The 13253-nt window shown below is 47.1% G+C and overlaps 1 protein-coding gene across 2 annotated transcripts in view; it reads left to right on the top strand.

Annotated features, from left to right (window-relative positions):
* Nucleotides 1-13253, top strand: part of MYO3B (myosin IIIB) — a 474261-nt gene that overhangs the window by 330284 nt on the left and 130724 nt on the right. For both annotated transcript variants that reach the window (XM_070070709.2, XM_089328195.1), the window contains exon 29: nucleotides 3895-3994. In XM_070070709.2, the coding sequence (XP_069926810.2) occupies nucleotides 3895-3994 (100 nt within the window). The remainder of the gene's footprint in view (nucleotides 1-3894; nucleotides 3995-13253) is intronic.

Genomic DNA, 13253 nt, shown 5'->3' with positions numbered 1-13253 from the left:
CCACTGGAACTTTTTTTTCCCCTACAGGTGACAGCTGGTTAAATTCAGGGGCAGCCTAGCCGGAAAGCCTAAAAGGTGACTTCGCAGAAGGGGACAGAGGTCCTCTGCAGCTGCCCCTGGGGGCTGGTCTTGTCCCCGCTGTCCTCATCAGCTGATCCCCCCAACCTGTGTCCCCAGCGGGGACTCGGGCATGTTTATGTCAGTTTGACCTTCAGACAGTAACAGCTAAGTTTCTCAGGAAGATCTTCCTGGGATCCAGACACTGGTGCCCTGACCCCAACCTGCTTGAGAACCTTCCCAGGGAAAGGAGCACTGTGGACAGGGAGTTAGAACATGGCTCTCTGGTCCTGCCCTCCGTTAATGAACATCAGTAAGTGTCAGTCACGGTGAAATGAGAAAATTGTGAAGTTTAAAGGTCCCTGGACTTCTGCTTGGAGAAGCAGCTGTGGTTTTTGAAGTCTGGCCTTTCCTGCTGGTATTTGATGAGAAGTGAGGCTGAGCTGGGGATTGGGACAGAGTTTCTGGTTTATCTGCCACACCCAGGGCTAGGCCCCCCACACAAGGAGGGAGGGGCCCTGGGAACCTCTGGCCCAGCTTTACAAGGGGCAAGGAGGTCAGGGAGAGGCGGAAAAAGAGATGGGGAACCAAGGGCGCAGCAGTGTTTCTGGGACCAGAGGAGACTTTGCGGGTGGAGACAGTTTTTCTTTTGAAAGGAGGAGGTATGGTTGTTACTGATCTGGAGTCCAGACTGTCTGTTTCCTTAGATGTCACTGGCAGGAGTTGCCTCATGAAACATTTAAACTCCACGTCTTGAAGCAGAACTTGCATTCTCTGGTTCAGGGCAGACCTCACCCTCCGGCACCCCTCTGCCTGGCACGTCACACGTTTGTGCCCCTGCTTGGCCCCAAAGGCATCTGAGTTCACAGCACCTGCTACTGTGTTCTCATTTTCTTTCCCCCTGAAAGTCAACTGCATTCAAGACAGACTTGGCTCCATTTCCCTGGAAAACGTGACCAACTTGGAGAGCTCACTTTGGAAAGATTCAACTCTACTGGGGAACTCCCCTCCCAGTATTGCTGTAGGTCGCTACCCTAGGGACACACAGGGACCTTCCCTGAGGAAGGTGACCCAGTTTCAGAGAAGCCCCTCTCGTCACACCCGCCTATTCCCCAAGTGTAGCACTTTATGGACACTTATGCTACTCGGGTTCATCATTTTCTTTTCCTGCCTTGTCACTGGTCTAATTCTTGTCACCTGATGCCTTCCCTGAAAATGAGCCACCTTGTTTCTCTCTCTCTCTCTCTTTTTTTCTCCCTCTTCACCTCTCCAATCTCCTTGTCCTGTGACTAATTTGCCATAGAGGGGCCAGGTGATTGGAGCTGTCGCCAGGAGATACTTAAAAGTATCTGAAAATTTGGGGTCCTGCTTTGAACTCGAAGGCTTGATCATCTTAACATATTTGAGTTTATCTCCATCGTCTGACCCAAATCCTTCTCCCTGCTCTTCAAGCGAGGCTAGGGGGATGGGCAGGCAGGCTTCATCTAAGCTTTATTAAGAATATTCTGTAAGTTTCTGTTTGGTTTTTATACTTCAAATAACTCTTAAAAATCGATATTTTGATGACTGAAGTGTAAATGAATAAGAACATGGAATAAGTTTCCCCTTCAATTACATGAACAGAAATTCTATGGGATTTTATTGGAAACCCAGGCAAAGTAAAGATATAGTTGTTTCCTCTTTTTCTGGTTCTAGTCTAAAAGGGAATTTGTGGTATTTTCTGGCTTTCCTTGAGTTACTTCCTTGGGTTGTTGTTAAGACTACTATTGCTCCCTTTTAAAATGAGGACCTCAAAATTGGTGCAGACAAAAGCTTGCAATCTTAGCTTTCCACATGGGCAATCTCATTTTGGCCTCAATCAGTGGTACCTCTTGGTGCTCCTGAATTGGGCAGACAATAAGATTAAAAATTATTTGTGGGGTGGGCATTGTGGCATAGTGGGTTGAACTGTCACTTGGTACACCCACATCCCATACCCTGTTTCAAGTCCTGGCTACTCTATCTATCTAGCTTCCTGCTAATGTGTCCTGGGAAAAGTAGGTGATGGCTCCAGTGCTTGGGAGACCTGGATGGAGTGCAGGGCTCCTGAGTTTGGCCTGACCTGGTGCTGGCTTTTACAAGAATTTGGGAAGTGCGCCAATTGATGGAAGATTCTCTCTCTGCCTTTCAAGCAGATGTAAACAAATGAATACACATTTAAAAAATTATGGTGATTTTCCTCCTTGACAAAGAAATGGAAAGATATCCCTGAAGTGGGCTTTTCCCTTTTCTTTTGTGTCACTTCTTGCTTTAGTGCTGCTTATCATAGTCTTACAAGTGAGTGTGAACCAAACCATTTTAGAATCACCAATGAAGAGAAAAGTTGTCCTCCAGAGGAACGAGTTCATCAGTTAGGGGAAGGCAGAGGGAGGAAATCAGCTAATGAAGTTCTCCAAGGCTCTTTCTGTTCCCTTCTTTAATACTGTTTCACGGTTTGGCTATACTGGTTTTTGAGTAATAATAAAAATGTAATGATGTTCCATTTAAATTTTCCTCTTTATCCTTTTGGTGTTTATAGCAATAATAACAACAGATGGTTTTATCTACCACTAATTGCTCAAAGAATTACATTTCTTCTACACAAGAGATATTAGTGTGTAAAGAGCCAAGCTAACAACTAAAATCAGAACGTACTTTTCCCAGATCAGGCAACACAAAACCAATTGTTTCCACATTTCTTTTCTTACACTCCAGTGTCTGTCATGTGTCCTATCTTTAGGACATTAACGTTTTACATTTCACAAGTCTTCCATAATAAATCACTATTCCCATCTGTACATATTAGCTTTGTTGGTTACAGTTTGGCTTAGATGATCCTGGTTTATCTAAAATATGGGTGGCAAATGGGCATGCAGTCGTTTTCCTACCCCAGGGGATTGGTAGTAACTGCATCTCAACCTCAGCCACACATTAAAATCCTCTGGAGAGGTTCTGGTAATTGTTGTAGGCCCCCACCCAGGTCAGAAGTCTCTGGGAACTCAGGCATATTTAAACTCCCGGGGTAGGGGGGAGGTTTCTAATGTACATCTAGGATTCAGAGTCGTGCAGCTGGAAGCAGATCCTCTCAACTTGGACCAGGGTCACCTGGGGAGCTTGTTAGGCACTCGGATTGCCAGGCCCACCCCCCGGGGTTTTTGATCCACTGGGTGTGGGATGCAGCCTGAGAATTTAACTTTAGCAAGTTCACAGGTGATGCTGATGCTGCCTGGCCAGGGGTCCACACTTGGAGAACCACGAGTGCAGTACTGTGTTAAGGAACATGAACCTGGTTAAGGTTGGGTGGGGAGATGGCTGCCATGGTCACAAGAGGGATGGATTTTGTTTATTGTCTTCACTTTTTAGAAGCTCATTACTAAACGGTCCTCACGCACAATGTGGAAATGGACTACTTTGGGGTGAATCCCTGTTTGCAGCTACTCCTACCCACATGTGTGATGATTTTTTCCTTGAGCTCTCAACAGCATCAGCTGGGACTAGCTGCCTGCCTGCTAACCCTATATAGAACTCTGTTCCAGCCACTGCATGCCGCTTTTATGGGGACCTATCTCAAGTTGGGGGCCTCTACCCTCTGTCCACTCTTTATATCTATTGCTGGAGAGACGACAGTTGTTTACCTATTCATCCAATTTGCTGGCTGGGCCCTAGCACCCTGCAAGACCAGAAGAAGTCAGTTTTAATGACATAGCTTAGAAGAAGGCTGCGGGACATCAGGGAGCAGCAGCAAGAGGGCACTGACACCTAACCCTGTCTGCTTCCACACCTGTCCTTAGCCTTCTAAGACCCTGTTTGTTTTCTCAGCTCTGCAGGGCTGTGTAGATCACAAGAGTTATCTAGAAGTGGAATCCAACAACGGTCAAGCAGACACAACAAGCAACTCTTCTGTCACTGAGAAAACCCGGTGAGTCTTACCCTTTGTGAGTCTTACCAGTTTGTTTCATGTTGCAAAGTCAGGTGCTCCATTCCCATGATGATTAAGCAGAGGTGCTTTGACCACTGTGTTATTTGGGTGAGTTGGAGAGGATGGAGCCAAAAATTATTTCCCATCAGATTTTCCCACATCAGAGGTCATTCATTATCCTGTGGGCAAAAGTCTTCATTCGACAAGTCAACCTGAATCTGTTTTCTGGGTTCCCTTCATGATTAAACCTAGACTTGACCTTTGTAGGTTAAAGCAGTGATTCTCGGCTGGGGGCAGTTTTGCTCCCCTTCCCACTCTAGAGGACAGTTGGCAATGTCTAGAACATTTGTGGTTGTCGCATTGCAGGAAGAAGGGCTGTGCTCCTGGTGAGTAACGGGCTGCAGTGTTGCTAAGCATCCTACAACCCTAAGCACAGTCTGCCCACAACAAAGAATTGTCCAGCCCCAAATGTCAGTAGCCCTCAAATTGAGAAACCATAGGTTTAAGCTTAAGCATAAAGGGAGTATCATTTCCTGTTTACCCACAAGTTAAGTATAATCCTGAAAGAGAGGAGCAGGGCTTGCTCAGGGCCGGCACGTACTGTTTCCAGTGGACACCTTGGCTGCTCAAGGTCTGCAGAGACCATGACCTTGGTTGAATACTGGCTCAGGCCAGGCCATGACACCAAGAGCTGGAGACTCAAGGAACTCCTGGTCCTGTTCAAGGAAGCCTTGTCTCAGAGCTTGTCTCCAGGCCTGTCATGTCTGTCACCAGGAAGAGACAGCTGCTGGAAGGAGTGGAACGTGGAAAAGGGGCGGTAAACAAAGGAAGCTTGCCCCCCCCAACATGGATTGTGGGGAACTGCATTAGAAGTTTTACTTGAGGATTTGGAGAAAGAAGCAGATCATTGGAAAGTTTGTTGCATCTGGAAAAACAGATCTTGAACTGCAATTTTTTTTTAAAATAAAATTCTTTTTTTTTTGAGATTTAATATTTTTGAGACTTGAGAAGTCAAACCCTCAGTAGTTCTCTATTGGTTTTAGAGTGCCATGGAATTACTTTGAAAGTAGACCACTGTAGACTACTTGCTTACACAGTCAGACTAGCTCACTTAATGGCACTTGAGAAAGGTCCTAACATCTCATGTTAGAGTAATACAATGTAGAATTTCTGATCCAGAGAAAGATCATTAGACTTGGCAGGTGAGAGACTTGGCTTCTGGTCCGAGTGCTAGCATGTCCAGCTGTTTGACCTTGGGCAATCAGAGAACCTTCCAGAAAAATGTCTCCAGCCTCAGCTGATGATTGACTTTACCAAGAAAATCTTTATATATATATATATATATATTTTTTTTTTTTTTTGACAGGCAGAGTGGACAGTGAGCGAGAGAGAGAGAAAGAGAGAGAAAGGTCTTCCTTTTCCGTTGGTTCACCCCCTAGTGGCTGCTGCGGCCAGTGCGCTGCGGCCGGCGCACCACGCTGATCTGAAGCCAGGAGCCAGGTGCTTCTCCTGGTCTCCCATGCAAGTGCAGGGCCCAAGAACTTGGGCCATCCTCCACTGCACTCCCTGGCCACAGCAGAGAGCTGGCCTGGAAGAGGAGCAACCGGGACAGAATCCGGCGCCCCGACCGGGACTAGAACCTGGTGTGCTGGCACCACAAGGCGGAGGATTAGCCTAATGAGCTGCGGCGCTGGCCACCAAGAATATCAAGACAAGTTTCTGAGCTCTTTCCCTTGACCTTAGAACTTCCCCCCTTTGCTTCAGCTGCCCTTCCTTCCTTTGTGCCCATCTCTCAGACCTCAGATCCTCTTCTTTGCATAAAGTTCCTGCCCTCCAGGCCCTACCACTGTCAGCACCCACGTTCCCGTCACATCTTTCCCATTCTGTTCTCTGCCTTTTGCTTATAGTTCTCTCCATTCTGACAAGTGCTTACCCTTGGCCCTGTACTTCACTCTTCCTAATTTTCACCACCAGACGTCAGACTGACATCCAGATCTGCTGCCTCACCTAGCAGGTGCTGCTCTCTTTAATCCTGACATCTGCTTTCTGACCTCACCATACCTCTAGAACTGTCCTTGGGAAGTTCAGCCCCCAAGCGGTACAACCCCATCTCCTGCAGAGTCACTGCAGCACTTGGTTCCGTGGGCCATGCTTTCCTGGTGCTGCCTTCTTCCATGGCGTCTGCACTGCTGCAGTCTTTGGTTCTTCCTCAGAGATGTCCCTCTCTTCCACCTACCACTGAAGTGCAGACAATTCTCCAAGCTCTGGACTTTCTTTTTCTCTTCTCCTCCACGTGATATTTTCTCTCACCAATGTATTCTGGTATCAGCCTTTGACCGTATGAGCATGAGTCCCAGGTCTCTGTTCTGAGCTCCATACCCTAGACCATCATCTGCCAACTCCTGCTGGTCATGTGTTCCTGATTTTCACACAACAGGATGCCAACAGGAAAGATCTCACTCAAGCACCTCCTGCAGTGCACATTTCCACTTCTGTGAAGCTCGGGCTATCTCATGACCTGCCCTTGAAGCCTCAAGCTAGCATTTTTGATCCCTGCCTATCACTTCACACCACCTCCAGGCATTTTCAAAGCATCCTTGCCTGGTCCAGGCCTGCCATTATCACTTTGTGCCTCCACTTCTTTTTACAGTTGAGCTTTCATTTCTGACACCGGATCAATTGTCCTCCAACCCACTGTGACTTGTTCAAAGAAATTTAACAGCTTCCTATTTTAGACTAAAAGAGGTTCAGATTTCTCAGTCTCTCCCCAGCTTGCCCCAGTGTGTCCTGAGGCTTACTGCCAGTTTGTCCCCACATACACCCTGTGGCCAACTGGAATCAGACTTCTTAGTGCTCTGTCAGTGCACCTGCCTCTTCTCTCTGCCCATTTCTTTGTATTTATTTAATTTTTTCCTTTTATTCAAGGTAACTTGTCTTCTTCTTCTCCTCCTAAAGACCTTAATTCTGTTTAACACTCCTCTAACCATAACCCATTTGTAATAGTTCTACTCAAAGTTCTGCTTCATATTTAGATAATGAGCTTAGACCCAAATATAGCTGAACTCACTGCTCTTTTCATCAAGAAAGTCTTGTTACAAAAAAAAAAAAAATTGGCTGAACTAGAGAATGTACTTGGTGACATGTTGATTTACATTCTGGCACAAGCTCCTTAAGCCATCGTGAGTGCTGACAGTTCATAGATGGGGTCCTCAGGCCACACTTTGGCCACTCTCAATGGCGCTCTTCACGTTTTGCCTGGTGTGGTCCTTGACTGTGGATAGGAAGTTAGCTTCTCAAGGGCAAGGGCTGAGTCTTATTCCTTGTATCCAACACACACGGTAGATACTTAAATAAGTACTAAATAATTTGGTGGCACTGACTTCCAAGGCCACGTCTCATGATTCAGACTTTTATTTATTTACTTGTTTTGGAAGGCAGAGACACACACAGAGAGAAAAGCGAGAGCGCCCATCTACTGGTTCACTCCCCAGATGGCTGTAACTGTCTGGACTAGGCTCATTAAATCCTAGAGCCAGGAATTATCCCAGGTCTCCCATGTGGGTGGCAGGAACCCAATTGCTTGAGCCATCACTGATGCCTCCCAGGTTCTGTATTCGAGGACACTGGAGTCAGGTATGAAACCCAGGCATTCTGCCTGCTATGGAATATGGATGTCTGAACTGCTGTCTTGACACTGGGCTAATGCCTGCCCCAGGATTCAGCTATTTTGTGAGAGAAATCTTCCTGCTCAATCTGTAGGTATGGCAGCAGCAAGAGGATCCAGAATGATTTGTCAGATTGTGTGCGAAGGCATCCCTGCCTCGGGATCCATGGGTCTTATTTTCCCCTCTGTGTTTGTCAACCCAGTGTCCTGTGGACCCACACGAGGGTTTACAGGAAGTCTTGGGCAGGAGATAGAAGGGTCAGGAGTGGGTAGAATGAGGAGAGCTAAGTTATGCTAATGATGATGTTCTCAGTGGCAAGCAATAGGCCCCCAACCAACAGCTTAAGGATCCTTCAGAACAAGTGACCCAAAGACAGAACTCCTGGGGCTGAGTTAGCCACTCAGGTATGTCATCAAGGAGCCAGCTTCCTTAGGTCTGTTGGTTTTGCTGTTCTTATCATGTCAACAGTGCCTCCACTTCTGGCCACAAGGTGGCTAAGCAAAGCTAATGATGACTTTCTCACCTGACAATGCCTGAAGCAGGAAGGAAGGACTCTCCACAAGAGTCTCTCTCCATTTTTAGGAAGAAAACCTCTCCCAGAAGTCCCCCAGGAGACTCCCCTTGCGTCTCATTGGCCAGAATTTGCAGTGGGGGGCTCTCTGGGGGGAGCTGCTAAGGAGGCTGGGAGAGTATCTACATTTTCAGAATCTGTAGAACGGATCAGGCAAAGAGTAAAGGGATTGGGGAAGCAACCCTCAGAGTCCTGACAGGGCAATGATAGGATCTGATAAGTCCCAGGGAGAGATGCAGGACGGCACAATCAGAGGGAAGAATTCATAATGGAAACCCAGACGCGACAGGAAATACTGCTGGGAATTGGAACAACAGGAACGTGTTAAGGTCACCATTGAGATTCACCCGACCTTTACTGCTATGCCAGGTCTTTCCCCAGCATAATTCTCACACCAGCCTTTTGGGTTGACATTATCCATTCCATGTTGCCGATGTGTAGGGCAAATCTGGGTCAAGCTAAGACAAGTAGCCCCCAACTGCTGGCTTGGAGAGCAGGGCTGGATTGGATGCATCATATTTACCTACTTCTGCCTCCCATTAGCTTGGAATCACTGTGTCACACACAGAATAAATGGCAGGGGCAGAGTTTGAGTCTAGCTCTTCCACCTCCAACCTCCGTAACAACAGCCAACAATGGTATTTATAGACAACATCTGGGCACTATGTAAAGATTTTACATGAATTATCCTATTCATTCTATGAAAGAAGTACAAGTCTTTATACTTTCTGACATTTAGGGTAAGTACCTTGCAAATGTAACTTAGTGGTGACAGAGACAGGATTTGAACACAGATCTTCTGAGTCAGGTGTCCACACTTTTAACTGTCTCTCTCGGCCCCTGGCTCCAAGTGATCACCCTTGGCTTTCTCTTCTCCATCCATGTTAGCTCTATACCTGTCATCACTTAAATCTAAAGTCACAAGCCCGAGTGACCATAAAACTGCCACCCTATGACTGGGAGAGAAAATTCTCATACCCATTCCTGGGAGAAGCCTGCGGCAGCCCTGCAAAGATCTGGCAGTACGCAGGGGGCTATCTCTCCTGGGGTGAGGAAGCCTGGGGTTGAAAGCGGAAGTCTGCTGGCCATGGGGTGGCTTCTCTCTGCTCCACTTCCTGTGTGAGCCCGGTGCCTGTGTACAGTGAATGACAGGCTGGAAATGGTCTTTTATGTCGTGGCGCTTTGTTCCCGCGATGGTAATCCTCCATTCTAATGCCGAGAAGTACAATGGGGAGGATTATACCCCTTAATTTAATTTGGCCCGCATATGGCAAAGCTCTTGCCAGGCTTTTCTGTGGCATTCTTCAGCACAGCTAGCCTGTTGTTGTGTAAAACGAGCCCAGAGGAAGAGGAGATGGGGAACACTGGGGCAGATGTTCTTCCGCAGCGTCTCTAGCACACCTCGTCCTCGGGTCACCTTCCGCTGGGGATTCCCCCTCAGAGGAACGGGAGGGCTCGCACCTCAAAAGAGGGGGAAACGCACGCAAGTCTCCTGCGTGTGTCATCCTTGCGGCTCCGGGGCTTGGTGCCAGTTTGAGCCAGAGAAACAGCTTCCCTGTCAACAGGGCCAACTGGGGGCCAGATTTTCACGAGGACTGTGAAGTACAGCTGGCCACGGATCTTGACAAACACCGGCGGGGGGCTGGGGTCACTGCAGAGGTATGTGGCAGCGTGAGGATGCTGGAACAGAGCAAACCCCCGGCCAGGGCCAGGCCAGTTCCCTCCCCACGCCCTGGGGGCCCTCAGCCCTGAGGGGAGGCGATGGCTGCAGGGTATGGGTGTGGTGGGAGGATCAGGAGCCTTCTGGTAAGAAGTGCTTACCCTATGGGAGATGCTTTATGAGGGGTCTTTAGAATGTTCGTGGAAAATGAGTATTGTGAAAACACCGAGATTTAAAAAAGTTCGCCACTAAAATAAACTTTAATTCTACTTTTCCACTAATTTATGAAGTATCCTCCTATGTGTCTTCTCATTTGGGTAGACAGACCTGGGCTTGAATTTTAGTTCAACTGCTTGTCAATTAGAAGCTGTTTGGACAATTTCCTTCCTCTCTGACAACTTCAGTACCCTGGAGCACAACAGAGGAGTAGCTGGGAGGCTAGCGATGTCTGTGCAGAGGGGTTAGCCCAGTGCGAGACACATAAGGAATAGTCAGTAAGGGACATTGACAGGTTGTCGGTCACAGTGATAAAAGTAGAAATCATAGTAGTAATATTAAGATTTAAAGGTTACTATAGTTCTAACCTCAAATGAAGGGTCGGGACTTCTGTGGCTTGGTTCTTAAAACTGTAGCCTAAAAGTAGACATTGAGGTTTCCAATGTTTTAAGAACTTTGAACAATGTTCACTTTCTACTCAAACTGGAGAGCCAAATTTTATTTTCCTGTGTTACCTGGAAAATTACGCAGGAAAATGTAGTGATGCCTCTCTATCGACAGAATGTCGAGGTGGTGCGGAGTTTCACGTGGCTGGAATCAGGGAACACCAGTGCATCTGTCTGACCCCTCTCCCTCCTAATAAAGTTACGCAGGAAAATCTGGGGTTGAAACTGGGCCTAGGACTCACCCTTGCTGATACGGCCAGCATGCCACTAGCATGCCACTAGCACATGCTCAGATGATAACTGTCAGAGCTCAGTTGGTTGTTGGAGCCTTCTTAGACTTTCTAGATTTTTAAAATACTGATGGGTCACATTCATTCTCAAAACCTTTTTGAAGCCAGAAACCTTATCACCAGCTGAAAGAAGCTTCAAGGAAAAATGTGTTTTGAGTTATATTTTTCCTTGTGGATTTGCTTATGGCTGTATCTAAATATTTATCTGAACTATTTCAACACACCCTAAATCATCCGTGATCCTTATGCAAAGAAGCCTTTCAGAAGAGTTTGTGAGTGTCAGCAGTCTCTTCACAGGACCAGATTCCAAGGAGGTTTCGAAAGTGTGGGAAGCAGTTTGGTGATTTTTCAGCATGCCTCTTGTTTTCCTGTTTCTGTATCTCTCTCCTGCTGTTCCTTCCGAATAGAATACCTTTCTCTACCTGCTGGTGTTTTACCCACCCCTAAGGTCTTCATTCATGTGGCACTTTCTGCAGGGCTATGAAGCAGACAAGGGCAGAGGAAGAGCAGTGCAGGCAGGAGAGAGAGAGCGGGCCATGGCCCAGGTGTGGCATGGGCAGTGGGAGAAGGCCGAGGGTGGGCTGGGAGCGCACTGAGGCAGGCAGAGCTACTACTGGGTGAGGCGGGTGAGAGCCCGGAAATGGGAGGCCTTATGCACAAAATGTTCTGAATATTCTTTTATAGGCCAAAAAATGCAAACCCATAGTCTTTGAGGAGCACATGGTCCCTTTAAAATTTTTTAATTAGTTTCCAACATGTAAAGAAATAGACCTCATGCAACGAATGTAGATTTCTGGTAGCTCTGCAAAGCTTGCTGTATCTGGCAGTGGGCTGCTGGAACTGAGTAGGGGCCGCCTTGCCTAGTTCCCTGCTGGTCGGCCTGCATGATAATAGCCCCGCTCTGTCATCCTCTGAGCTTCGTGCCTGCAGAGGCACCCCCAGGTGGAAGAAGTGATTTAGGCCACAGACTCTGGAGCCAAACTGCCTCTGTGCTGGCCCAGGTCTGTGTTCCACAGCTCAATGACCATGTAAAGTATGTTTGTAATAATAGCACCTACTTCTTTTGGCCATTGTGAGAACAAGCCATAGGGAAATACTTAGGAGACTACCTAGCTTGCTGTAAGTGGATACAAATGTGAGCTATTATAGCTATGTGCATTAGTGTATTTTTCAGTACTATAATGAAATGCTTGTGGCAGACTACTTTATAAAGAAAAGGCCCATGGTTCTGGGGGTGCAAATCCAGGGGCCTCATGTAGTGATGCCTCTCTATCGACAGAATGTCGAGGTGGTGCGGAGTTTCATGTGGCTGGAATCAGGGAACACCAGTGGATCTGTCTGACCCCTCTCCCTCCTAATAAAGCTACCAGAATCCCATCACAGGTGTTCTGCCCTGGTGACCTTATCTAATCCTGATCACTGGCCACAGGCTCCACCTCCAAACACCACAATAGGCTCAAGTTTCTGCCTTCTCAATACCTCACAATGGGAGTTAAATTTTAACACACAAATCCGTGGGGAACACTCAAACCATGGCACTATAACTCACACAAGAAGATAAACTCCAGGGCTAACACTGTCCTTTATTTCTGTATTACAGAATCCAGAATCTCTGACCATTACAGGCATATAATAAACTAACTGAAGAATGGACAAATGAACATGTACTCCTTCAGTTTTTGCGTTAAAGCAAAGTTTAATGATTTTGTGCTCAAGAAATGCCTCCTTAGGGGTGGGCTTTTGGCTTAGTGGTTAAGACGTTGCTTGATATGCCTGCATCCCATAACAGAGTGCCAGGGTTCAGGTCCAGCCTCCATTTCCAATTCCAGCTTCCCGCCAATGTGTGCCCTGGGAGGCGGCAGTGATGATTCAAGTACTGGAGTCCCTGCCACCCACGTGGGAGACCTGGATTGAATTCCTGGCACCTGGTTTCATCCCTTCTCAGCCCCAGCTATCACAAGCGTTTGGAGAGTGAACCGGTCAACAAGGAGGTCCCTCTCTTCCTCTCCCCTCCCTTTCAAATAAATGAAACAATTTTTTAAAAGGAGAAACACTTTCTATTTTTCTTGAGTTCAGCTTGAGCTTACTAAAACCCAGCAATGCTGATTAAATAAATGAAGGTAGATTTTGTTAATGCCATGCCACTTTTTCTATAAAGGATTTTCTACCTTCCTAACTAAAAAAGTAACCCAGAGTTTGGGAAGACACTTAATTATGTGTTTTCTCTCGGAAGCTCAGTTATTTGCAGATAGCTGTCTATGGCTGAACTTCAATAGAAATGATGTTAGGCCTGTTACGCTCTGTGCTCCCTGCACCCCCTCCTCATTCTCCCCCCACCCCCTCCATGAGATCCACACTTCCCTTCAGGGCAGTGTTTTTGTGCCTGGTGCCTCAGACAAAGTGAACGGTTT

The sequence above is a fragment of the Oryctolagus cuniculus genome, chromosome 3 (genome assembly GCF_051225735.1).
Source record: "Oryctolagus cuniculus isolate XC-2025 breed Fujian yellow rabbit chromosome 3, ASM5122573v1, whole genome shotgun sequence".
NCBI lineage: Eukaryota > Metazoa > Chordata > Mammalia > Lagomorpha > Leporidae > Oryctolagus > Oryctolagus cuniculus.
Note: the sequence above shows the minus strand (reverse complement) of the source record. Positions and strands in the feature narration are given on the sequence as shown.